Source organism: Hordeum vulgare, chromosome 7H (assembly GCF_904849725.1).
Source record: "Hordeum vulgare subsp. vulgare chromosome 7H, MorexV3_pseudomolecules_assembly, whole genome shotgun sequence".
Classification (NCBI taxonomy): domain Eukaryota; kingdom Viridiplantae; phylum Streptophyta; class Magnoliopsida; order Poales; family Poaceae; genus Hordeum; species Hordeum vulgare.
In genome coordinates, this window is record NC_058524.1 from 526824613 (window position 1) to 526850892 (window position 26280).

Below are 26280 nucleotides of genomic sequence, written 5' to 3' on the forward strand. Positions count from 1 at the left end.
ATCCTATTTGAGGCTGAGGGGAGCGAGACCGCATCGACTCTAGTCCGGAAATCCAGGCGCTGAGGGGAGCGCCGGTGCGGCCGAGCCGCAGAGAGGAGCGCTGGTGGGCTGGTTCATCCAGGGATCGATTCTCTCTCTCGCACGAGCGAAGAAGGCACCCTGCCAAACACCAGTGCATGTCTTCTCTCATTCCCCTGCACTCTACCTTGCTCAGATCGATTTCCTCAAATATGCCACCAACGACACGGCAGGATGTCGCCATTGGATCCATTCTCCCCTGGTGCTAATCCAAGTTCTACCCATGGATTCAGCCCAACTCTCTAATTCCCCTCTGTTTCTTGGCTTGCAGGTCAGCACGAACAGGAAACGGATAGCCTTCTCCTGCAGCGGCGGGGCCGATTGGGATGGAGCTGCCGCCGCCACCATTCCCCGCCACGCTGGTTCCCCCCAACAACTTCGCAAGTCCGTGGTATTTCTCCACACCCGATGCCTCATTGTTTCTCTCAGCCACGATTTCTAGGTGTTGTGCGTGTACTCTCCTGATGATTTTGAGGAAGAATCTCCACTGCTTGACAAAGTATGACGTGGTTGAATCAAGAAGTTTAATATTTTTGATCCAATCTATCACTATGGTTCTTGATCCACCCACCTAAGAGAGCATAGGGGATGGCTGGGTAATGAAAGGGATTATGAGCAAAGGAGAGTGATCCTTACACCTCTCGCTTGGATGGATCCATGTTGATCTATTTGTCTGTGGTTTTCCAATCCACCATCCTCTCGGGCATGAGTCCTTGCTAGGGCTTAGTGTTTTTCCTAGATTCAGATGAAAGGAATGCCAAAGGAGGATTTAGTAAACTATTGTGGTAGTCACGAGGACATCAGGCAAGAGGTAACCGGCTGCAAGTGCAATTTATTAGACTGTATTTTTTTATTTCAGACGAAATACATATTGTTATAAAGACCAAGAAAAATGATGGCATCATAGATAGACGATTGTTGGGTAAAGTAAGGAATAATGAATAGACTACCAACTTCTTTTATAAGCAGTACAAAGAAACACTAGAGGAGATCTATGGAGCGTATAGAGCAAATCAAATATATGATAGAAACTACGAAGAAACGAAACTTCGGAAATATCTGACAGTCCATAGAAAAAACACAAGAAGATAGATTATGCCTTTAACTTGGACCATGTAGCAACACAAAAACTTGCTCTATATCTTTCCGAGTGCTTGCCTTTTCTTCAGGTGATGTCGTCATACATAACACAGTTGGCTTGTGTTCGGTTAGAAACAGGGTGACGATAAACCAAATGATTTAAGAAGGACTATAAAAAGAAGTATTGAGCATAAAAAGGTAATCTACTGTAGTGGTAATGCTTTACCTAGACCTAGAGTGGGAGATATGTTTTTCTTCTTAGGACCTACTGAGTGTAATGCCATTATAATGCATGTAAAATATATATCATAATATACTCTTTATATTGCATCATTGGTTTAGTGCTCGCTTTCTGTGTTTTTCAATCAGATTTAGTTGAAGATCGATGATGATTGCTATGCATCCACTGAAATAACTAAATTTTCTATTGATTCAGTAGTTGATGCCGTGGCAAGAACCATTACGCGATGCATTTCTTTCACATAATTGAGTTTGTAATGTATAAGCAAGTGTGGCTCCATTTACCTTCTGCCATCCTTATTATGTTGTAGAATTACGAAGAAGGAAGGGGGCTCTCAGACAGCATTGGCTCGCCGATCCTGTTGTCTTCTTTCTCAAAGCAACCGACTAACTGAATCTTGTGAACTCTTGTTGACCGCTCCAAAGTTTCCTCTAGAGAAGCAGTTTTGTAGAGCTTCTGGCAAAGGAATCAGGAAATAATGTGGTGCAGACCGAATTAGACATGAGATCTTACGATTGTAATATACTCCCTCCGTCCCAAAATAAGCGACTCAAAAATGACTCAACTTTGCACTAACTTTAGTACAAAATTGAGTCACTTTTGAGTCACTTATTTTTGGAAGGAGGGAGTAGATGGTTGTGTTAGAGGCCTTGGAAGAGGTGTGGCTGCATAGGCTTGTCCTGGTCGCAGCGGTCGGAACACTAGGATAACCTGAGAAATATAGAAGGAAGACATCATGTATGATCAGTAACTCATTTGAGTATGTGAAATGAAGTAGAAGTCAAGTGTTTCATGGAAAATAGAAATGAAATAATTTTATGCTTATTAAGGATAGTAAAACTGCACCTAATCCCTATCTTCTCAGCGCTTAGCGTTAATTTTATGCTTATTTAGAGATATTTCTACCATTCTACCGAATTCTATCGAAGGTGTTCTATTTAGCCGACTCGTCCCTACAGCTGCTTGTATGGTACTTAGTATATCATTTATTTCATTTCCTAACTAATTGAAATCCTTGTTAGAACTCTTCTCCATGAATGTGATGCACTCCACAAGAAATGCCTAGGTGCATCGAGCTTGCCTAATTCTTCTTTGTTGCTAAAGATGGTGGGTAGACAGTCCTTCTAAGATTTCATTAATGCACCATCTATTCAATCTATAACGATAGTTATCTCTCCTGCTACATGTTTATCCTTGATGTTGCTTGTCTTGGCTGATTAATTTGTTGTATTTACTGTGTAGTGCTGCATTGTTGAGTATGTTCTCATACGAAGCCAATTTGATACGCAAATCTTGCTTTTTCCTGAATATATATGATATTTTATTGATGATTGACTAACATAAGGTTATGTTTGCACAACTTTAATATGTTTAGTGTCTTCATATATTTATAAACCACTTATCTTTTAATGTATGAATAGACGGGCACGGCAACTTGCGCCATCAATGATCTAGTGGATATGTATTCTCGAGACACATTGAGACTCTTTCCTAAATGCAAGATTTTAAGTGAATGTGTGACAAGTGCAAAGAGATTAGGACCCGTCTATGGCGGTGGTGAAAAAGAACAAAATCAAAGGGGTGTGGAGTGCCAAAAAATGAAGATGGTGGGAAAGGCTAATTTTTCTCATCTAACCCTTCAAATAAAATCTCGAGAGTTTTCTCGAAGGTCGGGGAGTGGCAAACACCCCCCCCTTCCCCACCTTTTGTAGGGCTCGTTTCTTCATCTTCATAGTGATTTTTCATGACACTACTCTCTTAGGGCATCTTGAACGACAACCCGTAAATTTCGTTCCGCACTCATCTGTGGACAACGAGACCAATCCATTGACATGAATGTGGGAGGGCGACATCCAACGCTATTCGCATACATCCGGACAACAATTCGAACCAACGAGACAAATTTGATTAAACCATATGGATTTCATTTAAGTTCGAATATAGTTTACATAAAAATGCCTATATTCGACCGTATAACTACAAACTTGAAAAAAAAAACTAAACCTTATATTGTACGACCACCTCGTATGCGTGCCCGCCTTGCCCTGCCGCACCGCTTTCATCGTTGTCGTCTTCGTCGTGGTCCCTCTAGCGGCGGAACGACGTCGGAGGGTTGTGGCAACCTTGTCCGACGGCTACCCGCCGCTCGCAGAGGAGCCGTTCCGCCTCCTACCGCACCGTGTGGAGTGCTATTGCAGACACTACCGACGTGGCCTTGGGATCCCTATCGACGACCTTGCCGCGACCGGTGTTAGCAAAGCAGTCGCTAAGCGAACACTCCTCGCCAATCTTGGCGAGCCATCAAGGCGGCGGTGACGCCTGGTGGCTGTCTCCGCGGTGGTTATAGAGCGGTCGAGCGCCCACGCCACGATGAGGTTCGGGTCATTGCGGACCCATTCCGGCACGACATCCATCTTGGCGAACGCAGACGAGCGACCGACATTGTGCCGATCATACTTCGCCTGCTGTCGCGCCACACGCTCGGCCTCAGACACCATGGCTCGAGAGTCAGAGGCACCGTCGAAATCTCTGCCTTCCAGGTAGTGGACGATGCGGCCATGCGTCTTGGTGATTGCAGGCGGCACCTCCTCATTTATCTAGGGGCGATGGCGTCGAGGTGGTGACAATGGGTTGTCGATACACGCATAGCGGTTGTGCGGTGGGGGCGACATCGACTCCGGCTTCACGTGATGGAGGCGCTGAGGGGGACGCGGGATCCTGCTTCACCCGACCGTTGGTGTGGAGGCCGCAGTTGCGCGGCCGAGACGCCAACTCATCCTTCACCTGCCGGAGCGAGGATGCCGGCTCATGCTTGAAGCGGAGCCGCGCGGGGACGATGGCTCCTCCTTCACGCGTGTAGGTGATGGTGGTGTTGGTCCTATGTGATGAAGCGAACGCTCTGTCACGATCTCCATCTGTCACACGAATTCTTTGTCTTTAACCGTCACCTCCGAGAGTGGACGTGGCCGCTGGAGCGGCTCCTCCTCCTCGTCGCCGGTGGAGATGACTATCTCCTCCTTGCCGGAGGAGCCCGCAGTCGTGGATGCTGATGGCTCCTGTGAGCGAGGGCAGCGACGCCATGATCCGCGAGATGACGAGCTTCCGTCAATGCGGTCTACCAACGCGGAGAACCAGGACTTCGGCATCGCCGCTGGCTGGGCATGGAGAGGATGTAGAAGTCGGGTAGAGGGAAAGACTCAGTGAAGGAAAGGAGGACGGTGCAGTGTGCTAGAGCGCGACTTAAATAGTCGTGACCAGTCCAGGCGGTGGGGGCGATCAGCCCGCTTCAATGCGGCACAAGTGACTTAGTTGGTTTCTCGGAACGCGGCGTCCACATTGAAGCGGTGACGCCCAAGAGGTCGCGTCCATGTGAGCAACCTTCTCGTCTGGTCAAATCGCGGCTTCAATGACAAATGTTGCATGCTCTGGCCGACATGAATGCGGTGCGACAAGTGACAGAGCGCATGGAATGAAAAGCACGAAAAATACGAGAGAAATCACGTCTGTATCGGTCCACAGATTGCTACTGGATTATGTTTGATGACTTATGCGGTTCAGACAGCACGGTCCGAACGGTTCGAGAGGTTTGCACATATGTTGGAGATGCCCTTAACTCGCCCTCCTCCTTCAAGTCCAATAACAATGGTTTAAGGCATAAAAGTTCACCAAAGCTATTGTGCATATGTTACTTTTTAGTTGCATAGATATACGATCTGATACGTTGTATGAGCATCGGATGAAAAATTGTTGTTTGTGAAACTACACATTGTATAATATAACAAAGATAAAATAAATTTCAAACCATTATAGTCGATCACTTAAGTGGTATTAAACTTATTTATTACCCATAAAGAAAATCTAAGCAACGTTTGCTCCTGAATCCTAGATTCGTATTCCCCTGCTGTTCCAATCCCATCGCACCACGGAATCCCATTCCCGATTCCTTCTTCCCCAACGCCTCGCCCCCGCAACCTCCCCCTTCCTCCTCCTCCTCCTCCACCCGTGCGCCTCGCTGGGGCCTAGGGTTTGCTCCCGCCCTCCACCGCCGCGACGACCACCCACGGACGCGCTGGACCCCGCCGCCTCGGATGCTATGCTGCTAGGCTGCAGGTCCCTCTCCTCCTGGGTGCGCCGCCTCGTCGCCTGCATGGGGTGCGTGTTTTTCCTCACTCTCCACCCCCCACCCATTTCGTCCGTACTCGCCGTAACCCGATGCGGCGGCGGCGAGCTCAATCGGGTTTAGGGATTAGGGCTCGCGCTGTGCCCCCCACCTGGAGGCCAACATGATTAGTGTATGCGAGGTTCTCCCCTTTTGTCCCCGGTTCCATGTGCAACAGCGATGCTGTCTCCCGGTTCCGATTCTTGCTGCTTGCGCATAAATAGACACGGTTCGCCCGCTCTGTAAACATTTACATGCCGATGTTGCTTTGCGGAGGCCAGGCGGTCCTTGAATCCATCGTTTCCATAGTAGGAGGTGCTCCATGTGATGGTACCTGATTCTTGTTTAATGCCCATGACTTACTTTTGGTATGAGAGGCACACTTTTTGCCTCATCTTGAAACTAACCTTTTGTAATCTCGTACCGAAATGCCCTGTCTTATGATTTCTGCGCATATAACTCGTTACTTTATAGCTTTTCGCGGGTTGTTATGCCACATGACTTGTCTCAGACTCTCGGATACGTGAAGCTAATCGCTCACTGGTCAATACTGTTTTGCTACAGAGCAGAAGTTGCCTTGGATGCTGTGGCTGTGCTAAGCCTGCTCCGATAATAGCGGTCGATGAGCCTTCAAAAGGTTTGAGGATCCAAGGCCGCTCAGTAAGGAAGACAAACTTGTCTGAGGGCTTCTGGAGCACGAGCGCACACGGGATTGGAAACAGCGCACTACAATCGCAGAGGAGCATGTCTTCAATCAGTACAGCGCCGCAATCCAGCGATCAGCATGGAGCTGGAAGTAGCAGCAACACAAACGAGTTTGTAAATCAAGGTGTACATCCTGCACCTGAGATCACTCTGTGTGCCGTGGCACCTGTTCCATTTCCTTTCTGTTATTTTTTCATTCCATCATACTAGTGTGATTTACTGTCAAATAAATGCAATTGTACAATTGATTATTGGAGCTCTAGCATCCATGTCCTTATATGCAAGTTTAGTTAGAACATCAAATGACTTTCATCCAGAGTTTGTAGCAGCTGTAGTTCTGTACTTATGTGCAAAACCATGCTTACATCTGCACACTGGGTCTTCTAACGTCTCTGCGACCAGCTGACAACTAACAGTTCTTATTGAAACAATCTCAGAATTTAGTTGATGTTAATGTTTAAATTATGATCAAGATAGTTGGCATGAGATGATCCTGCATCTGAACTAACAGAAAACCAACAAAAGCATCTGCTGTCTTATTCTACTTTTTTTGTTCTTTGCATAGTGACACGCTGATGCAAGTTATTGAAAAATTCTAATTATCAGGCTTAGTATTTCTGTAGCATGTTCATGTGCCACCAGATTGAGATGCAATTGCTTTCATTTACTATTTTGTTAATCTTATGTAAACTTTTATTCTGCCTGTATTTAAAGGTCTTGCCCAGTGGAACCAGACTAGACAACAGTGGGTTGGAAACAAAAAATCCAAATCTCGACTTGAAAAGCCTCGAGAACCAAAGATAAGGTGAGTTATTGTAATATACTGTTGTTGTATCTGAAATACATCAAATGTCTTATTTTTATGGCCTTCGAACCAAAAGAATGTCTAAATATTATATATACTTACATATTCCAGTTCCCTTTTGTACTCTCTCCGTATCGGTGCATAAGTCGTCTCACGAAAACCAAACAATCCCAAAACACTTAGGCGCGGTGCATTAACTCCCACCTCATTTCTTGATTCTTGACATGAATGAAAGAATCAACCAATAAGAAACGTGGGGTGTGTATGTTTCTAATGACCTGTGATTATCTAGCACGGCATGCAGTGGTCAGTTCATTGCATGCAATGGTATCAATTAGCAAATACTTCCTCTGTTCCTAAATATAAGTCTTTTTAGAAACTCCACTACATATTTGGTTTTCACTCAGTTTTAGAGTATAGATTCACTCATTTTGCTCCGTATGTAGTCCGAAGTGGAATATCTTAGAAGACTTATATGTAGTCCGAAGTTCTCTCGTTTTCCCCTCCGTCTTGTCACGGTGCACAACGTAAGATGACTTATGCACCGGTACGGATGGAGTATATGGAACTAGGGTACACTCTGTTTTAGTAACATTGAATGTTAAACTCTATTTTCTCCACCTTTGATATCTTTGCTGATGATACAGTTGGAACACAACGTATGAGAGTCTGCTAGGAAGCAATAAACCATTCTACCAACCAATTCCTCTTGCGGTAAAATCCTATGAAATTTCATTCTATTTTTATAATGTTTTTTCTCATACTTATTTAAAATTATAAATTTATTTACAGGAAATGGTAGACTTGCTTGTGGACGTGTGGGAGCAAGAAGGACTATACGGTTAGACATGGAAAAGAACATTTGTTTCAAGTCACGTTATGAGATTATAGATTATTGTCAAGAGCAGTGAGCTCTAAGTTGGCAAAAGTGTATATTTGGTGAACTGAATTATGTACTGGGACCTTGAACATACGGTATTATTATCTTAAATCAATTGTAATTTATTACTGCTTTTTATAGAATAGTAATAATTCGATGGCATTTATTTGAATAAAAATAAGAAGTCAAATAAAAGGAAGTTTGCATGTCTCATGTAACTAAAAATACTATCCAACCACAAATCTTGGCTTGTGATTGTTCCAATGACAAAACATGGCAAAGAGAAATTTCATGGTTGAAGCTTGTCGATATCAAATGTCATATAATGATATTTGGTAATACAGTTTAGAGATGGAATCATGTTTCATTTTTATAATAAAAGGATAGAAAAAAAGCAATTGATTAACACTGAGGAACATTTCAATATATTGAATATAAAATTCTTTGACAATACAATATGAATGAATGAATGGAATGTGTTTACACAAACACTCAGTTCAACAAAAAAAAATCGATTTAATTCTGCTTCATGAATGATGTTTCTCGGGGTAATATCGAGAGACAAGGACTGTATAAAGCGAACTCATCATCGTCGGCATTGTCTCAGATGTCGTCCTAAAAATCATGCTTGTTGTAAAGTTTAATCTTTTCCATCCTTGCCCTAAAAAAATAACAATTGTTATAAAGATTTAACTTAGCTACTTGAAAGAAAATCAATAGGCACTATCAATTTTGTTCTTACGTTTTAATATCCAGACAAGTGGTGTGTACTGTGTATGTCATTACTAGAAAGCACGATCTGATGGCCATCATCCTTGGCTGATAATGTAACGTCATTGTAAATATTTCCAAACAATAATGCATTAAGTGGACCGTTGTTGGGTTGATACTCTGAGTGTGTTGAATCTTCATTCAAAAATCTTGCTACATCTGTCGCACAAGGATCTGGCAACAAATGTGTGTCTTGTAACATATTCGCATTGTGTTTATTGTCCATCGAAATAGCATCCAAGTCTGCAAAAACCAACAAAGAGTTAAGTTTTATTATATACCGCTACATTAAAATAAGATTAAGCAAACTAAAAAATCAATTAAGTTTTTTATCTAATACTGATACATACAAATATATTAAGCATATTGAACAATAGGTTAAGTTGTATCTTATATTGGAAAATCGAAGTAAGATTAAGCAAACTTATTGGTATATGATTTGTAAGTTTTAAGTTCATTAAAAGAACTATACTCAAGGGTACTACCATCAAAGATTAAAGAGGATGAAATACCAGGGTACACACATGCAAATGGAAGTTCTGGATCAAACGTTCCTTCGAACTTTGTAGGGACCCCAATTCCATGTACCTAAACCAAAACATTCATCGAATTAGTGTTTTGAGAAGTGGAAAAAACATATTTTTATCAAAAAAAAAAACTTCTAAATAAAATAAAGTTGTTAACCTGTTCAGGAAGAGTTGGTGCAGAGCTGAACAAGTTGGTGCTTCTATCACAGAAGGCATATTGGAATGAAGGGAACTCCGTTTTAATGGGCCACTGTATAGTCCCAGAAATAGGGAAATTGTCATCTAATGATGGTGTGCTATTGGAAATGACATTATTAGAAGAAACAATTAACATCTCAGAGTTGAGATCATTGTAAGAGGCATCCTCAGTCTCATTAGAAAATTGTTCACACTTAGGATTGCCATCGTAGTCTGATGCTATGCCAGAAGATGCATGGCGCTTCAAAGGGTAGTTAGAATCTTGAATTCCAAAATTTGGAGTAAGGAAATTGTGTGACTGCTTTTTATAGTCCAATTTCTCAAATATAATGTCATCAAATTCAAGACCATTTCCATGTAAGAGCTCATTTGGTCGCTTTTTCCCATGTGAATCATCAGGACTAGGAGAACCCATCTCTTGATTTGCCAACCGAGATAACAAACCATCTGGATAAAGACCAAGACCAGATTTCTGAAGCCTCTTCTTTCTTGTGTTCCAAAAATTCTTAATTTCATTATCCGTGCGGCCTTCTAACTGAAATTATAATTATTAGTAGTATACAATTATGGTATGAGTAAAGTAGTCCAAAGATAGTTACTGAAACAAAAAATATGTGTGTCACGACAAGTGATCTACTTCCTCCGTTCCTAAATATAAGTCTTTCTATAGATTTCACTAGTAGACTACATACGGATGTATATAGACATACTTTAAAGTGTAAATTCACTCATTTTGCTCCGTATGTAGACTTCTAGTGATATCTTTTAAAAGACTTATATTTAGGAACGAAGGGAGTATTATAATATTATTAAGATGATAAAAAATAAATGGTGAAAATTTATCAGTCTAAAACATCAATATTTTAACGATGAAGATTCATGAAGCCTACCCGCAAAAAACAGGAGTTTAATGGAATCTGTGGTAGCGTAGTAGTCCAAAACAGAGTTTGCATTAGCCACCACTTGCTATATGAGACTGGACGCACACTAGCGCGTACTAATTACATGCAGCGAAAACCCACTTTATTTGAATATACAGTACTTATTATTAATCACACCGGGCGTAGTACGAAACACACACCAACGAACTCAAATTGGTACACTGCACATGTTTGAACTATTAGTAGGTACTAGAAAAAGGCAATGCGTATACGCTAGTTAAAGTGGAAGGAAAAATATGCATGCATCTGAAAGAGCAACGAAAGATGAAGGATACACTGCTTGCTGCTGTAGTCATCCAGACCCCCCGACAATCACAACGTTGATCGTTTTACGGAGCTGAGTTTCTTATCTTTTAAACTTAGAGTTCAAACAAATTCGAACTATTTTATATTAGTATACACAGATGCTCCTACCATTACACATATGCAGAATTTCATAAAGAAATTTATTTACTTATAGGCTACAAAAAAAGTAAATATGTCATAATTTACAGTAGACTTCCTATATTATAAATCTCCATATTTGTTTAAATTTTTACCTCATAACGAAAATATTTTACAATGAAATTACACGAGTACGCACCCTTCCATCCAGGTTTATAAGGACTAACACATAAACACACATTTCATGCACGTATACAAGAACTTCAAACGGAGGCAAGAAACCAACTCTACTACCTACGCATGCCAAACCCATCAGATGTCCCAAGACTCAAACCCACCTATATGACACAAACCGTTTGTTCTTTTCTCACGGGATTCACTAGACCGACGTGCTTACATACACCTTATGATGGAGAAAAAAGAACTATTTTTCAGTTGAGAAAAATGATTTATTAGTAGAAATCAAAGAGCATATACATGACAAATTAGAAACGGCAACTTTCTATTACAAGCAAGTAAGAAAAAAACCTTAATTTTATAAGTGTATACCGTTGAATAAATGGGATTTGCAATTTGTATATTACGTGCGTCGGGCCAATAAAAATATTAGGTTCCAGATTTAATTTATAAAAGATAAGATTAAATTTAAGAATGGGACTATATTTTATAACCGATTTTGAAAGACCTAATTTTGCGCATATGCAGTGTAAATTATTATAAAGCTCAGTTTCGAAAATTAAACTTTGATATTTGTTCAGACTCTATATGAAGGCCATAAATAGTTAAATTTGGAGTTAATATATATAAACATTGTAAGCTTCATTAATATACAAAATTATATAAGAATTAGGCAAAATTAATATCTATGATAGAAGTACACAATCATTATGTAAAATAATAAACATATTAAAAGAATATTATAAAACATAAGTAATCTAGCCGCGTAAATGCTTGGGTAACCTGCTAGTTCTGGATATTGTTATAGTAAAAACATTAAGGTAACATTAAGAAAAAAATAAACAATGTATGTTAATGTTAGGGCATCTCCAACGCTGACTCGTAAATTTGCTTATGCATCCGTCCGCAGATAGGGGGCCAATCTACGGACACAGATGCGAGAGTCGAGCATCCAACGCTGCCCGCATACATTTCGAACCAAATTTCAACTAACGATGTAAATTCATGCAAACACGGCGGATTTTCATATGAACCGGACAAATTCATTACAGTTCAGACATTTTTCATTAAAAAGTGACCAGACCCTACACCTGTCCTACGAGAGCATTCGTCGTTCACTTTCTTTGTATTTTGCATCGACGACCACGTCCTCCATCTACCGTCTCCATGAACAGCGACGGGGTTCAATACCCGTGAAGTGGAGGTGTGGTCTCCCACGATCAAGAGTGGAACATGGGAGACAGGTTGGCCCACTTGGGACACAATGTCGTGTCGCCTCCCATGCCCTAATCATCCTCGAAAGAGTCCGCGACATGTCTGTCACCGGTGCAGGTAGACGTGAGGTCGATGATGGACGTGGACGGTCCTTCACTGTCCACTTGCCACATGTGCCCCTGAAAGTTGGACGGCGACATTGTCGTCCTTAACCGCCAGCGCTGCCAGCGCTTGTGCAGCCGCGTCCACGTCCGGTTGCGTCGGCACTGCATTGCAAGCGACACACTGAGCACACACGGCCTTGTAGAGTGCATGCTGCTCTGGAACACAATTCGGGTTTGCCGAGGCCATGGCACTCACGCGCTACTAGCTGCCACGCGGTCGCAAGGGCTTCGACCTCGTGCTTCATCTTCATCGACAGGCTCTCCCACAGAGTGTTCCCGCTCGTGATCATGGTGGATGTGGTGCAAGGGAGAAGGATGTCGAGCGGGTGTGTTGTGGTGTGGAGTTTAGTCGTGCATTGCCACCTTTAAATATAATATTCTCGTGAGGTCAAGCGTCCGGGTGCGGCAATGTGTGGCGCCGGAGTTGGTTCCTCGGCCAATGAGCCTACTTAATGGTGGCATACAGACGAACAAACATTGAACGTACATGGTAGATATTTGTCCCGTTCCATATAATGAACGTTTCGCCAGCATTGAACAGACGTGAACACAGGGGGCGCGCATGGCGCTCTTGGCCGGCGCACTGGTTGAATGTCGGCCCCAGTAAGAGGCCGCCTCTGCTCTGGGCCGGCACCAATGCGGAGCTGTTGCTTTACATCGACATGAATGTTGGCAACTGGCACTAGGAGGAAACACACGCGGGCGAGGAAGGAGGGTTTTTGGTGGGTTAGGGTAGTCACGCGGACATGGCAGTGGTTCAAACGCCCACAAATCCCCCCCCCACACACACACCACCACACACACACTTTGTCTCTCATTTACAGAAAAAAGCGCGTCCAGGACCACCAGCGCGGTCGGGACATGTGCGGACGGTTTGAGGGTCGATGTGGAGATGCCCTTACACATACCGAAAAATATAGACAAAACACTAAAGAAACAAATATGACATCATTGTTGGTGACAAATGACAATGCACATGACTTACTATAGGCAAGAAACCCACTTGATAAGAGACAAAACCAAATAGTTAAATTCACATCTTTTAGGAATGCCAGCTGATGACCAAATTATATTCTATTATTAACAGTAATATAGAAAATAACAATTTCATATTTGCTAACTGAATGTACAGGTAAAGTAAAACATGACTATATATAGAGAGTAGAGACAGAAATAGCAAATTTCAAAAAAAAAAAGAGAGAGACAGAAATAGCAAATGAGAGAGAATGCTCTTAGAACTGTCACCCAAAGAGTCGACCCCTTGCATGGATTAGTTAGCAAACCAGTCTGATTGAACAACGAATCACTACGACTTGGTAACAGAATCGCATGGATTAGCAGAGCACAAACCGGTACTTCAATTCAATAACAACTTTCTTATTTCCCGGCAGCCTAGCAAAATTTCTCTCAAAAATACAGTACCTACCTATTAGGGGAAAACGACATAAATTTTTTTGAATGAAAAAAACGACATAAATTCTACGCATGTACTGTATACACTAGGCAAACTGTCTGACCAAGAGCAGTGTTCCCCCAACCCAATCAACCAAAGCAAATCATCACCAATCTAGACTAACGAGAGAAGAGCAATGGATTAAGTGGCTACCCGATCAAGAAGCATGTATATATAATACTCCCTCCGTCCTAAAATAAGTGTCTTAAGCTTAGTACTCCCTCCGTTCCTAAATATAAGTCTTTTAAGATATTTCACTAGGGGTCTATATACGGATTAAAATAAGTGAATCTACACTTTAAATTATGTCTATATATATCCGTATGTAGTCCACTAGTGAAACCTCTTTAAAGACTTATAGTATTTAGGAACTGAGGGAGTATAACTTTGTACTAAGCTAGTACAAAGTTGAGACAGTTATTTTGAAACGGAGGGAGTATATAATACTCCAGCAGAGCGAGCAAACTTACAACGGACGCCATCTTAGCCCACTTGTTCCCGTGCAGCGCATGAAGCTCGATGATCCTCTGCTCCTCCTCCTCGGAGAAGGGGCCCTTCTTGAGGTTGGGCCTGAGGTGGTTCGCCCAGCGGAGGCGGCAGCTCTTGCCGCACCGGTTCAGCCCGGCGTTCCTCTGGACCCGATTCCAGTTACCCTCGCCGTGCGCCTCCACGTAGGTCCTCAGCCGCTGGTCCTCGTCGGACGTCCACGGCCCCTTCTTCAGCGGCGGCCGGCTGGCTACCGCGCCGCCGGTCCCGACCGGAGCCCCGCCTTCCTCTTCCTCGCCGTCGCTGACGTCATCCTCGGTCTCATCGTCGTCGCTGCTGCTGCGCGGCGGCGAGTGCACCTCCTCCTTCAGCATCTCCGGCAAGTCGAGCGCGGCGTCCTCCTCTTCCATCTTCAACCCCGTTCGTGGCCGAGAGGCCGCAGCACAGCCGCGCCAGCTCCCTACCAAATTGAGAACAGAGTGGAGGAAATGCATCAGCAATAAAATCCAATCTACAGCTAAATTCACTCCAGCGCAATCCAACCAAGGCCAATTAAATTCGACGTTATCGAATCGAATCTAGGAAGATTGATCTCGGGTGCGGTGCTCACCGTGGAGAGGAGGGGCTTTGGAGCGACCGATCTACCGCGTGCGGCGGCGGCGCAGAGTGTACAAGGGAGGGAGGGTGGGAGGGAGAGATAGACTCGCGATGGCTTTGGAGTGCGCACGCGTAGTACTAGGAGATACTCCAGATCATAGATAGATAGAGGTAAAAGTCCAATTTCGAATGGAGCGGGTTCACGGGCCCGCGTATTCGGCCCGAGAATGGAGCGGTGGAAGAAACAGCAGAGTGCTTCTGACGTCGGGCGCGCGTATGTATCGCTTATAGCGAGAGGTAGGGTTCGCTTGCGTCAGGCGCCTAACTAGGCCAGCCCAACGCGCAGGTGGCAACTGCCTCCTTTTTTTCTGTTTTCTTTAACGTTTTATATGTTTTCGTTTTCTTCTTCTTTATGTTTTCTTTATACTAGCACTAGCAAATATGCCCGTGCGTTGCAACGGGAGACAAAAGTATTACGTTATAGTCAAATAAGTATGGCTCAATACCCCGACATATGAGCATCCTCTATGTTTGTACTTAACACCGTGGCCCATCATGTTGCCACTTATCTTTTCTTCCATCCTCGTCAATGATGGTCGTGGTTAAATTTTGTTGATTGATGCCCACTAACTTTTTTCTGAAATGCATGGACAGTTTTTTACTCAGTCTATGAACTTTTTTTAAATGGGGAATAAATTTTGAAATTCAAGATTTTTTTAGTTTTTCTTAACGTTATTTTTACTTCATAGACATTTTCTTTGAATTCACTAATATGTTTTGGATAAATGGTCATTTAAAAACCATGAACATTTTATATTTGCTGAATATATTTTTCGAAATTGTGAATCATTTTATAACATGTGAACAGTATTTAAAAATCATCAATTTTTTAAACCGTGAACGTTTTATTATTTCCTGAACCTATGTTTCAATTCCCAAACATTCTATGGTTTCATGAACAATATTTTTCAGAACTCAAAAAATTGGAATTTTGAAAAATCATGAATTAGTTTAAAGAAGTACAAAATAAATGGTATAATAAAACATGGGCTAGTCCATGAACTCGTGTTTGCTGCTATAAAAAGATAAAATCAGTGTCCATGTGATCAAGTTTTGTCGATTGATGTAAACTTATCTTTTTTCTAAAATGCATGAACAGTTTTTTATTCAGTGAACATTTTTTGAATTGATGATTTTTTTGTAAATGGGGAACAACTTGGGTATTCGATTTTTGAAAATTCATAGACATTGTGTGAATTATTTTATAATATGCAAACATTTTTTAAAACCATCAGCATTTTTTGAATCCGTGAACATTTTCTGATTTTCTGAACCTTTGTTTTAATGTCAAGACATTCTATGATTTCATGAACATTTTTTTCAAAACTAAAAAAAAATAGAATTTTGGAAAATCATGGATTAATTTAAAGAAAAAAACATATTGAAATAATAAAACATGGGCTGGTCCATTAACCCATGTTTGCTGCTATATACAAAGAGAAATAATAGGGATGAATAATTGTGTGCCTACCAGGGGTCAAACCTGGGTGTGCTGTGTGGAAGGCAGCCGCTCTAGTCACCACACCAAGCGCCTGCTCAAGATTTTTAGTTCTCATATTTCAATAACTGCACGCCGCGACGACGACTTTGACAAAAAAAATTGGACCGTTTTTTCACTTATGGATGGCATAGTGGGTAATTTAAGCCAACTTTCAGAACATTTTTAATGACGTACCACAAAAGCAATAGGTGCTTTATTAATAGGTAAATAATTCTAAATATCCCCTCTCTCTTCATATGTATAATTCAGATGATAAGTGCCATAGGTGTGGCACAAAGCATTCGACCCTGATGTTTTTTACAACTAAAGTTGCCACTAAAAAAAAGCTGAAACTTGTCATCCGGAAAGGAAGTTCTCATTCTTGACAACTAAAGTGTCATCCACGCGTCACTAAACTTGCAATAAAAAACATTTGAAGTTGCCATATGTTCATACCACACATGTGACACTTATCAACATCCTTACAAAAATATTACATAAAATATTTTTAAAATGTTAAACAGGTATTTTAAAATGGTTAAATGTATGTAGAGAATGAAAAATGTGATCATGTATTTAAAATATGATAATCGAGCATTAACAAATATTAATAAAGTATTTAAAAGTGTTAATCAAGAACTTGCTAAATATTAAATGTGTATACATAAAATGTTTGTTGTGTATATGAAAGATAAATAAAACATACAATTTATATGAAAAAATGTTGATTATGTATTTAAAAACTGCTAAACGTGTATAAAACAAATGTTTCTCGTGTATAAAAATAATACACAATGTACATTAAATAAAATGGATTTTTATTTCTATGTCATTGGTTGGTTAGTACTCCTTAATTTTGCCCCACCAAACTAACGTCCCTCACTTTTCCCCTCCACCATTCACCCCATACTCACAAATGCCAAAACAAAGCGTATTCGTCGGGTCAATGTAGTTGTCCATTATCTGACGCATATACTGACATGTGAGACACTCAGGACCCATCTATTATTGTCTGATTTACTAGGGGCAATAGTGGAATATAATGATGCGTGGGAGACTCAGGATCCATCTATTAGTGTCTGATTTATTAGGGGCAATAGTGGAATATAATGATGCGTTGGACACCTCCAAGACTCACATATGAGTGTTTGATTTAATTGCAAAACGTAGGATGAAATATAATGCCGCCCGTGGGGTTGAACACGAGAGCAAAAGTTGAATATGCATCGTGTGAGCCATTTGAGTTGTGTGTGTCTTTGTGCTTATGGACAGAGCCTCGTCTATATGACCTGATATTTTTTACATTATTGAAGGGCTCAGGAATGAGTGACCCTAAAAAGATAGAACACAACGGTGTAAAACACAGCAGATTGAGAAATTCAGATAAGCTCAAGCACTTTTTTAGTTTTGTTCAACGCTTAACAGAGTGAACAGACATAATGATAATTAAACTAACACTAATATGAAATTTAAGAGCAGTGACATAAGATGGCCGACCGGCGTCAAGAGATGGACAACTACTTGTCTTCATTGTCTGAAAGGACGATGGTGTCGTCCTTGTCGTTGTGGTCTTCATCGTCGAAGGAGGATAGGACGACGATGCCCGGTCCCTCACCTTCCGCCTTGATTGGCGGCCGCTGGCGGCCGCTGCACGCAGAGTGACCGCACTCCTCTACTTTTGAGTCGCGACATCTTCTTCAGCCATCCGGTACCTGATAGCCTCTGCATGCGCCGTGGACACAGATGCGGCTAGCACCATCTGGTCGAGCTGCCGATGTGTCGCGTGTAGTGCCTCCTCGGCGTGGGAAGTGAGCACGGCAACATCATATGATGGAGTTGGCATATCTTCCTCGGCCTCATCTTCCATGCCATGGACATCGAGGTACTCCTGTATCGCCTCGAAGGCCACCACCTCCTCGACGTCCTCCTCCTCAACCTCCTTGCGGTCACGGCACAGCTCGGACTGCGTGAGCTCGAGCTCGGAGTTGTTGGAATTGGAGCCCGCTACTCCAAAGTAGGAGCCGCCGCCCATGCCGAGCATCGACACCCGGGCAACGACCTCCCGCGGAGATCCTTGCGATACCATGGCTCTACTTTAGTTTAAATGTAATAATATATATTTGAGGATTTGTAAATGGAGTATCCTGATGTGGAAGAGATTATTCGAGATGTCACTGCTCACTGTCGATGGATGTGCTCAGGTTGGATTTGGTGTATTCATATTTGTCAAGTCTGGTCGTGGGTGCTCTTATTCTATTCTTCAGAGCAACTCCAACACGCCGACCCATTTCGTCTGCGCGTGTCCGTTTGGGTCAAAACTTACAGAAAAGTCGGCCCAACGCACCGACCCAAACAGACGCGTGTTCGCTTTTTCATCCGTGTGTTGACCCATTCCTGGCCCAAATTCGAGCCTCATTTGCGTTGGTGCACACACAAGGCGGACGCGCGCTACGCCCGCCTACTCCTCCCACGGCCTCGACAGTCAGTGGCACATAGGCCATTCTCTTCCTCCCCCATCGACAACGAGCCCCCACTCACGCAATCTCGTTGTCGCCATCGCCTAGTTATGGTGCCCTCGCCAGCTGTCCGCGTCCACATACCTCCTCCGCACCACGCCACCTTCCCACGTCGCCACCACCACCGCCTGGCCGTTGGGCCAACTACCTAGTGCAGGGGAGGTGAGCGTCTCTTCGTCGGCCAGCTTCTTCAATGAGGCCCACAAGTTACTCGACGGTTTGCCTCAAAAGTACAAATGGACTCCGCCGGCGAGTTCTTTTTCCACAGTTTCCTATGCGACTCCGATGATTCCTCATCCGACAATGAGGAGATGGTGGCTGCTGTGTTGGTCATCCATGACCACCTTAGTAGGCAACGGTCATTGTTCCGGGACTCGATCCTGAAGCACACTCCTGCGTTGAATTGCAACTCAGAGAGTGATCATTTTCTTCTTTGGAAGGACTACTTTGAGACACCCAACTGGCTCTTCAAACATCACCAATTCTGGCACTGTTTTCGTATGGCTAGGCATGCTTTCAACTGTATGTGGGGGGGGGGGTCGGATACGATATGTATTTTGTGTGCAAGGAGGATGCACTTGAAAAGATTGTTATCAGAAATCCCCCGCAACTATCTGAATGCTTGCAAACGGAGTTCCCGATGATCTCATTGATGAGTTTGTTCGTATGAGTGAGTCCACGTGCCTAGAATCTATGTGTAGGTTCTGCAAGGCTATGGTAGCAGTGTTTGGACATGAGTACTTGAGAGAGTCAAATGTTGTGGATATTGCCCGGCTGTTGGCGATGAATGCCAACAGGGTCTTTTCGGGGATGCTTGGTAGCATAGATTGTACGCACTAGCAGTGGAAGAACCGCCCTTCTGCTTGGCAGGGGCTGCATCCGGGCCGTGTCAAAGCTTGCACCGTCATACTCAATGTTGTGACATCACAAGATCTCTGAATCTGGCACTCTTTTCTTCGGTATGGACAGATCTTACATTGATATCAACATACTTAAACGATCCCCGGTGTTTGGAAGACTTGCGGAAGGCAACATTCCGAAGGTCAATGTTAAGATCAATAGCTACATGTACAAAAATGGATACTGCCTAGCTGATGGTATCTATCCTAAGTGGAAACTCTTGTGAAGACAATCCCCGTCACTGTAGGAGCGAAAATGAAGAGATTTACCTAGGAACAAGAGACTGTTAGGAAGAATATGGAGCGTGCCGTTGGTGTTCTTCAATCTTGATAGAGCATCGTTCGGTATCCTGCTAGAACTTAAAGCACCAAGAAGTTATGGGAGATGATAACAATTTTGTGTGGCCATGCACAACATTATCGTTGATGATGAGCACCCGAAACGTATCCACGACCAAGGGTTTCACTTTCAGGATGACAATGTTGTGCCTGATCATGAAGGAGCGGCAACGTTTGCGCAGTTCATTGAATTTCATCATCAAATACATGACCGGGAAACTCACGTTCAGCTGCAAGATGATTTGGTTAAGCATATGTAGGCTCGTGTTGGCAACCCATAGATATATTGGTCTATTTTATTTCAGACAATTCAATTTCTATTTGACTTGTAAATTATAAGATATTTTTATTTGGTTGTGAAACTATGATATATTTGAGACAATTTAACTTTTATATGGCTTGTAATAAAACATGAATTATCTGGATTATGTATTAGTAAGCAGGCCGACCCCATGGATGAAAATGCGACCGCGGTGTTGGGTGCACAACCTATCTAAATGCAGAAGTGAACGGACATGCCGGCCTAAACGCATAAAGCGTGTGTTCCTTTGGGTCGGTCGATTGGAGTTGCTGTTAGAGCAACTCTAGCACACCCCTTAAATCGTCCCGACCCGCAAAATAATTATTGGTTGGTTCTGGGCAAAAAAAGTGACCCGAACAGAAACCTTAAAAGCGTCTGACCCGTAAAAAAATTGAGGGCCCCGGTAAAATCCCCCTCCGACGTGCGAAAACACAGTCCTTCTTGACCCGTCGGTGCCATGTATCTCGCGGAAGCGGTTGGCGGGGGGGGGGGGGACATTTCAGCTCCCGCGCTCCCCACATCCCCTCCCGCAGATGCTGTCACCGTTGCCGTCGGCCGCCGCCTGCGATTTGGGCCATTCCGGCCAACAGAATGGTGTCGCCCGCCCCGGATCTGACGAGCCGAACCACTGCGACGTCATCGTCGCCTTGGATCAACCGCCTTTAGCCACCGACCGCCCCGGACGCCTGCCCCGGATTCGCCGAACCGCCACCGTCGCCGTCGCACCGATGAGCCCCTTTTCCTTCCCCTTGAGCCCCACGATCGCCGTAGAAAATTCGTTGATGCGAGCTTCAATGCGTTTCACATTCATTTCATTTAATTCATGTGTGATCAGTATCATTGTTTTATTCAAAACAATTGTTGTAATGAATTATTAGTTTTATTTGCTGACTTAAATAATCATTGTAATTTGAATTCATAATATTCACATTTTATATTATTTGAAATGTGTGTAATTTTGAAATATGTATTAAATTATGAAAACCACGCATTTTGCAGGTTCGTGCGGCCTGCGGTCGAACGGTCTAGAGTTGCTCTTAGAGCATCTGCAACACGCGTTCAAAAAATGTTGCGCATGTTAAAAGATTCATTTTTTAAGGGTCGGACAACACCGACAGACAATGCAAAACAGTTCACACGCTAAAAAATTTTAGACACGCCCTGGAAAACGTTATTGCAGCAACATATTTTGATGTCGGATTACGCGCTTCACAATTTACCGTGCACGTTTTTTTGGGCGTGCGTTTTTAGACATGTGATAAAATAATGTTGGTTCCGACATAAGTAAAATTGCTATAGTGACGCGCTAAAATTATTTAGGATGTTATTTTTTTTTGCCGCTTGTTGGAGATGTTGTTATTGGCTATGATACTCTCACTATGGCCAGCCTTAGTAACCTGCTTTCTAGATTCCGTGTCTTCCGAGTTCCGACTAAACAACACCTTCGTCTGATTGGCGTGTCCTATTTATCTTCCACTCTTTCCCCTCTAGTTCTTCTTCACTCTTTTCTCCGGCAGCCTCTGGTTTTGGGAGGCTCGCTCGCATCAGCAAGGTACGACGAGTTCAACAGCCTAGCTAGCAGTTTAATCTCACTCAAAGGCTTAGAAATTCGAGCTATCACGATTCTTTGTGAAGTTCCTAATTTTGTCCATATGTATTATTCGGTGGGTCATTTCCCTATATGCTGCTAATTAAGGACCCCTTAGGTATTCGATTTGGCAGCTCCGATGTTACCAGACAAATGGATATGAGAGTCCAGTCCGAACCTATCATCGATGTTAAAGTTTTTTGCTTTGATATGTTCTAAATCTTTCGGCAAAATAAGCTATATATATTATGTTTTTGGATTCGCAGTTGGGGATCTTTCTGCCCAGAGAGTTCTGGGGATATGAGGCCGATGCCTTTCTTGGGGGTCACTTGCTTATGGATCCTCTCGTGCGCCTTGCTGCTCGGCGGCGCTTGCTCCGATGGGTTGCTGAGGATCAACCTGAGCAAGAAGAGGCTGGATAAGGAAACCCTAACAGCCGCAAAATTGGCGAGGCAGGAGACAAAATTGCTGAGGTCTGACGATGGATCTCGCCACTCTCTCGGCCTGTCAGGTGACGACATAGTTCCCCTGGACAACTACCTCGACACCCAGTACTTTGGAGAGATCGGTGTCGGCACGCCGCCGCAGAACTTCACAGTCATATTTGACACGGGGAGCTCAAACCTGTGGGTTCCATCATCGAAATGCTACTTTTCGGTAAGTTTAGTGTTTGACAGACATGTGGTACTACCATGGTGCATGTTTTGAGTTTCTTGATAATGGGTACTATAAGCATGTTTTGAGTTATAGAACATAAATTTGATGCAATGGTGTCCATGTTCATTCAGATAGCATGCTACTTGCACCACAAATACAAGTCAACCAAATCGACCACTTACAAGAAGAACGGTATGCTGGACACGCATAATATGCTTGTCTTATGTTCAGTTTTGGTTCCTTGCTTTTGCAAACCAGAAAATGGTTCTTAACTTCCTTGCACACTCATGCATATTGCTGGTTGTTGAAACTGTCCAGGAGAAACTTGCACAATTAGCTATGGCTCTGGGTCAATTGCTGGCTTCTTCAGCGAGGACAGCGTGTTAGTTGGCGAGCTTGTTGTAAAAAATCAGGTGAAATTCTGAATTAGTAAGTAGCTCAGTATAATATTTGTATGCAGGAGTACAAACTAATGCTGTACTTTTACTGTCTTTCAGAAATTTATCGAGACAACCCGTGAAGCAAGTCCTACTTTTATCATTGGGAAGTTTGATGGTATACTTGGGCTCGGATTTCCCGAGATCTCCGTGGGAAGCGCCCCTCCAATTTGGTACATATTCAGACCTCTGAACAGATTATCATGATGTCGTAATCTCAATAATGCTGTTGCCTGAATACCCTTTCCTGTGTTGCATGAACAAACAGGCAGAGCATGCAAGAGCAGAAACTGATAGAGAAGGACATCTTCTCCTTCTGGCTTAACCGCGACCCTGATGCATCCGCGGGAGGTGAACTTGTGTTCGGGGGTGTGGACAAAAAGCACTACAAGGGGAAACACACGTACGTTCCGGTCACTCGCAAAGGCTACTGGCAGTTTGACATGGGTGATCTTCTCATTGGTGGCGAGTCAACTGGCTTCTGTGCTGGTGGTTGCGCTGCAATTGTCGACTCAGGGACCTCACTGCTCGCTGGCCCAACGGTATGTGTTCTTGCTTGGATCGAACCATAATTGCTAGATGCGCATTGTGGCAACTATGGTATATAACTGGGACATACATTGTACATTTGTATTTTATACCGTTCTTAGACCATAGTGGCTCAAGTCAATCATGCAATTGGGGCTGAGGGGATTATCAGTACAGAATGCAAGGAAGTAGTGAGAGAGTATGGAGAGATGATCCTCGAGATGCTTGTAGCACAGGTTTGTCAGTTGCTGCACTTGCGCTCCCCTGTTATCTTGGCAATTGGATTATTGTTATTACAATCTTCTCACTGATCTTGAATTCTCTAACCAATTACAAGAATACTAATACTAAGTTGTCACTGAGCAGACAAGGCCACAGAAAGTGTGCAGTCAGATCGGTCTGTGTGTATTTGATGGTAGTCACTCTGTCAGGTTAGCACAATATACGCATGCAGCCGTATTTCCCATTTTCACACATGTGTATCTCAATGTTTTCATAACAGTTTTGCTATCATGAATGACTATGCAGTAACCAAATTGAATCTGTCGTTAATAAGAAAGAGAAGCGAGGCTCTGATCTTCTCTGCACTGCTTGTGAGATGACTGTTGTCTGGATACAGAATCAGCTCCGTAAAAACCAAACAGAAGAGCTCATCTTGCAGTATGCAAATCAGGTCAGTACCACCAGTATTTTCTGATTGTCCAGTGGTGAAGAGTGTGATAACGGCCCGATTCCAACGCGAATTGCAGCTCTGTGAGCGTCTCCCGAGCCCCAACGGAGAATCAACCGTCGACTGCCACCAGATCTCAGAGATGCCTGATCTTGCTTTCACCCTAGCAAACAAGACTTTCACCTTGACGCCAGAGCAGGTGAGGTGCCCCCTAAGTTACACCTGGGTCATTATTCAAATTTGCACCGATTCCGTGTTATCACATTCTTAGGCTTGATAACGAGTCGTACCTCCGGTTAAGATAGTCAATGCCCAATCTGAACTGATGTTGGTTTTATTTATACCAACTGCTACCTACTTGCCTTAGTCACTCTTCACAGTCTACTTGCTACATATATGCCGTCTAAATCTTTCTCCTTTGTGCAGTACGTAGTGAGGCTGGAGCAATCAGGCCAGACAATTTGCATCAGTGGGTTCATGGCGTTCGATGTACCACCCCCTCGCGGCCCGCTCTGGTATGCGCCCTAACAGTCTCCAGTCTTCACCATCCCTTGCTTGTTTTCTCCTTGCAATCCGTCTGATTGAGGTTTCGTGTTGCGGAATCGCAGGATACTTGGAGACGTCTTCATGGGCGCCTATCACACCGTTTTCGACTTTGGCGAGAGCAGGATTGGGTTCGCCAAGTCCGCATGAGGACTTGTGAATCCCATCATCTCCCGTGTATCAGGGCTCAGGGCCGGTATGTATATACTGCAAGCACGTGTGAGTTGCAAGGTCAACAAGAAACTTATTAGTAGAAAGGAACAGATGAACTTGCTACCAGCATTTGTATAGCTATTTGCTATGTATGGCTTGATATGGACCTGCACACAGCACACACGATACGAGGTTGATGTAATAAGCACGATGAGAATCATCCTTTATAAGGCCACTCCCAATGCACCGTCTCTTAGCATGGTCTCATGAGCAGTAGATATTTAGAGACAATTGTCCTAATGTATTTTCTTTTGAGTGTTGTATCTAAATTAGTTCCCGTTCAATAGATTTTGGGATCATTTTTACATTTTTACATTGTGGCCTATATTCATGGCAAGAACTAACTGGTTTGTGGTTTACATGAAAATATATTTCCAGTTACCTGAATCAATTTCATGCACATAAATTATTGTTGCCCAAACTATTCCCAAATATGCTCAATCAAGTCGTTGTAAGTGCTTCAAGCGATCGGCATGCTTGATATCTCATTCAAACTGAGAATATCAAGAGCCCACTAGAACTAATCTACACAAGAACCAAACGGATGTTCCAAATTATAGGAGAAAATAAACATAAGTTGCAGGTATGACTGGTAAAAATTTATCAACAACCCTTTTAATATCAATTTTAAAAACCGACTTCATGTCAAATTTTATTAACAAGCATATCTATTAGAAGAAATCTGAATCCGAACTTCTATTTCTTCCTATTCACCTTCCTCTTCTCAGTTAGAAGAAATCTGCATCTGAAGTAGGAGTAATATAGACTAGAAGGGTTGGGCGTGCTTTGTTGTGCCGTTGAATTTGTTGAGATTCTCAATTTTTTTCAATCACTTCATTTCAAAATGTATGGTGTATTACTTTTTTAAAAGTCAAACCTCTTTATATCTGATCAACTTTGCAGAGAAATATATCAACATTCATAATGTGAAATCTATGTTATTAGATTCATCAGGAAATGATTTTTCATATTTTTTGTTTAATATTGTGAAAGTCGAATATTTTTGGCTCTAAACTTGGTATTGCAGAAATTTAACTTTTCAAAAAACTAATAATCCTTGTGTTTTGAAATTGATGGAGTATTTAATTTGGCCGGTGGGGAGACGATGGAGTGTGTTCTATGTTTATTTCTAATGTTGTTATGTGGGGATATTTTTTATCATTGGTTGCGTGTACTTTATTTGGCTAT

The 26280-nt window shown here is 42.8% G+C and overlaps 3 protein-coding genes across 7 annotated transcripts; 2 read left to right on the forward strand and 1 right to left on the reverse strand.

Annotated features, from left to right (window-relative positions):
- The first annotated feature begins 5321 nt into the window (after window positions 1–5321).
- Window positions 5322–8076, forward strand: LOC123411192. Its single transcript, XM_045104133.1, has 5 exons — window positions 5322–5551; window positions 6128–6387; window positions 6978–7068; window positions 7716–7782; window positions 7861–8076. The coding sequence occupies exons 1-5, from the start codon at window positions 5493–5495 to the stop codon at window positions 7912–7914; spliced, it is 531 nt and encodes a 176-aa protein (XP_044960068.1). The 5' UTR covers window positions 5322–5492; the 3' UTR covers window positions 7915–8076.
- Window positions 8077–8350: 274 nt separating this feature from the next.
- Window positions 8351–14978, reverse strand: LOC123411191 (transcription factor GAMYB-like). 3 transcript variants are annotated; one of them, XM_045104131.1, is made up of 6 exons: window positions 14875–14978; window positions 14249–14724; window positions 9404–9979; window positions 9232–9307; window positions 8691–8962; window positions 8351–8609 (listed from the first exon to the last, which is right to left on the reverse strand). In XM_045104131.1, the coding sequence occupies exons 2-5, from the start codon at window positions 14672–14674 to the stop codon at window positions 8694–8696; spliced, it is 1347 nt and encodes a 448-aa protein (XP_044960066.1). In that variant the 5' UTR covers window positions 14675–14724; window positions 14875–14978; the 3' UTR covers window positions 8351–8609; window positions 8691–8693. The 3 variants fall into 3 exon arrangements, with proteins under 3 accessions (XP_044960066.1, XP_044960064.1, XP_044960065.1); XM_045104129.1 differs by lacking the exon at window positions 14875–14978 and having other exon boundaries at window positions 14249–14863; XM_045104130.1 differs by lacking the exon at window positions 14875–14978 and having other exon boundaries at window positions 9244–9307; window positions 14249–14862.
- A 6842-nt stretch (window positions 14979–21820) lies between these two features.
- LOC123407532 (aspartic proteinase-like) lies at window positions 21821–25479 on the forward strand. Of its 3 annotated transcripts, none has more exons than XM_045100692.1 (12): window positions 21821–22008; window positions 22311–22701; window positions 22833–22893; window positions 23020–23114; window positions 23199–23311; window positions 23407–23680; window positions 23789–23902; window positions 24033–24097; window positions 24195–24339; window positions 24416–24535; window positions 24763–24851; window positions 24945–25479. In XM_045100692.1, exons 1-12 carry the CDS (start codon window positions 21836–21838, stop codon window positions 25027–25029), a joined length of 1725 nt encoding a protein of 574 aa, XP_044956627.1. In that variant the 5' UTR covers window positions 21821–21835; the 3' UTR covers window positions 25030–25479. The 3 variants fall into 3 exon arrangements, with proteins under 3 accessions (XP_044956627.1, XP_044956628.1, XP_044956629.1); XM_045100693.1 differs by having other exon boundaries at window positions 24937–25021; XM_045100694.1 differs by lacking the exon at window positions 24033–24097 and having other exon boundaries at window positions 24223–24339.
- Window positions 25480–26280: the final 801 nt, after the last annotated feature.

What these genes read in the sequence shown, in the direction of transcription:
- LOC123411192 (XM_045104133.1), top strand. Translation starts at nt 5,493, where the DNA reads ATGCTGCTAGGCTGCAGGTCCCTCTCCTCCTGGGTGCGCCGCCTCGTC. An exon ending in AAACGAGTTTGTAAATCAAG is followed by an intron (nt 6,388 to 6,977) that starts GTGTACATCCTG and finishes CTGTATTTAAAG; the next exon opens with GTCTTGCCCAGTGGAACCAG. An exon ending in CCTCGAGAACCAAAGATAAG is followed by an intron (nt 7,069 to 7,715) that starts GTGAGTTATTGT and finishes CTGATGATACAG; the next exon opens with TTGGAACACAACGTATGAGA.
- LOC123411191 (XM_045104129.1), bottom strand. Translation starts at nt 14,758, where the DNA reads ATGCATTTCCTCCACTCTGTTCTCAATTTGGTAGGGAGCTGGCGCGGC. An exon ending in GGGCTAAGATGGCGTCCGTT is followed by an intron (nt 9,980 to 14,248) that starts GTAAGTTTGCTC and finishes TTATAATTTCAG; the next exon opens with TTAGAAGGCCGCACGGATAA. An exon ending in ATTTGCATGTGTGTACCCTG is followed by an intron (nt 8,963 to 9,231) that starts GTATTTCATCCT and finishes TGGTTTTTGCAG; the next exon opens with ACTTGGATGCTATTTCGATG.
- LOC123407532 (XM_045100692.1), top strand. Translation starts at nt 21,836, where the DNA reads ATGGCCAGCCTTAGTAACCTGCTTTCTAGATTCCGTGTCTTCCGAGTT. An exon ending in GGCTCGCTCGCATCAGCAAG is followed by an intron (nt 22,009 to 22,310) that starts GTACGACGAGTT and finishes TTGGATTCGCAG; the next exon opens with TTGGGGATCTTTCTGCCCAG. An exon ending in CCCCCTCGCGGCCCGCTCTG is followed by an intron (nt 24,852 to 24,944) that starts GTATGCGCCCTA and finishes GCGGAATCGCAG; the next exon opens with GATACTTGGAGACGTCTTCA.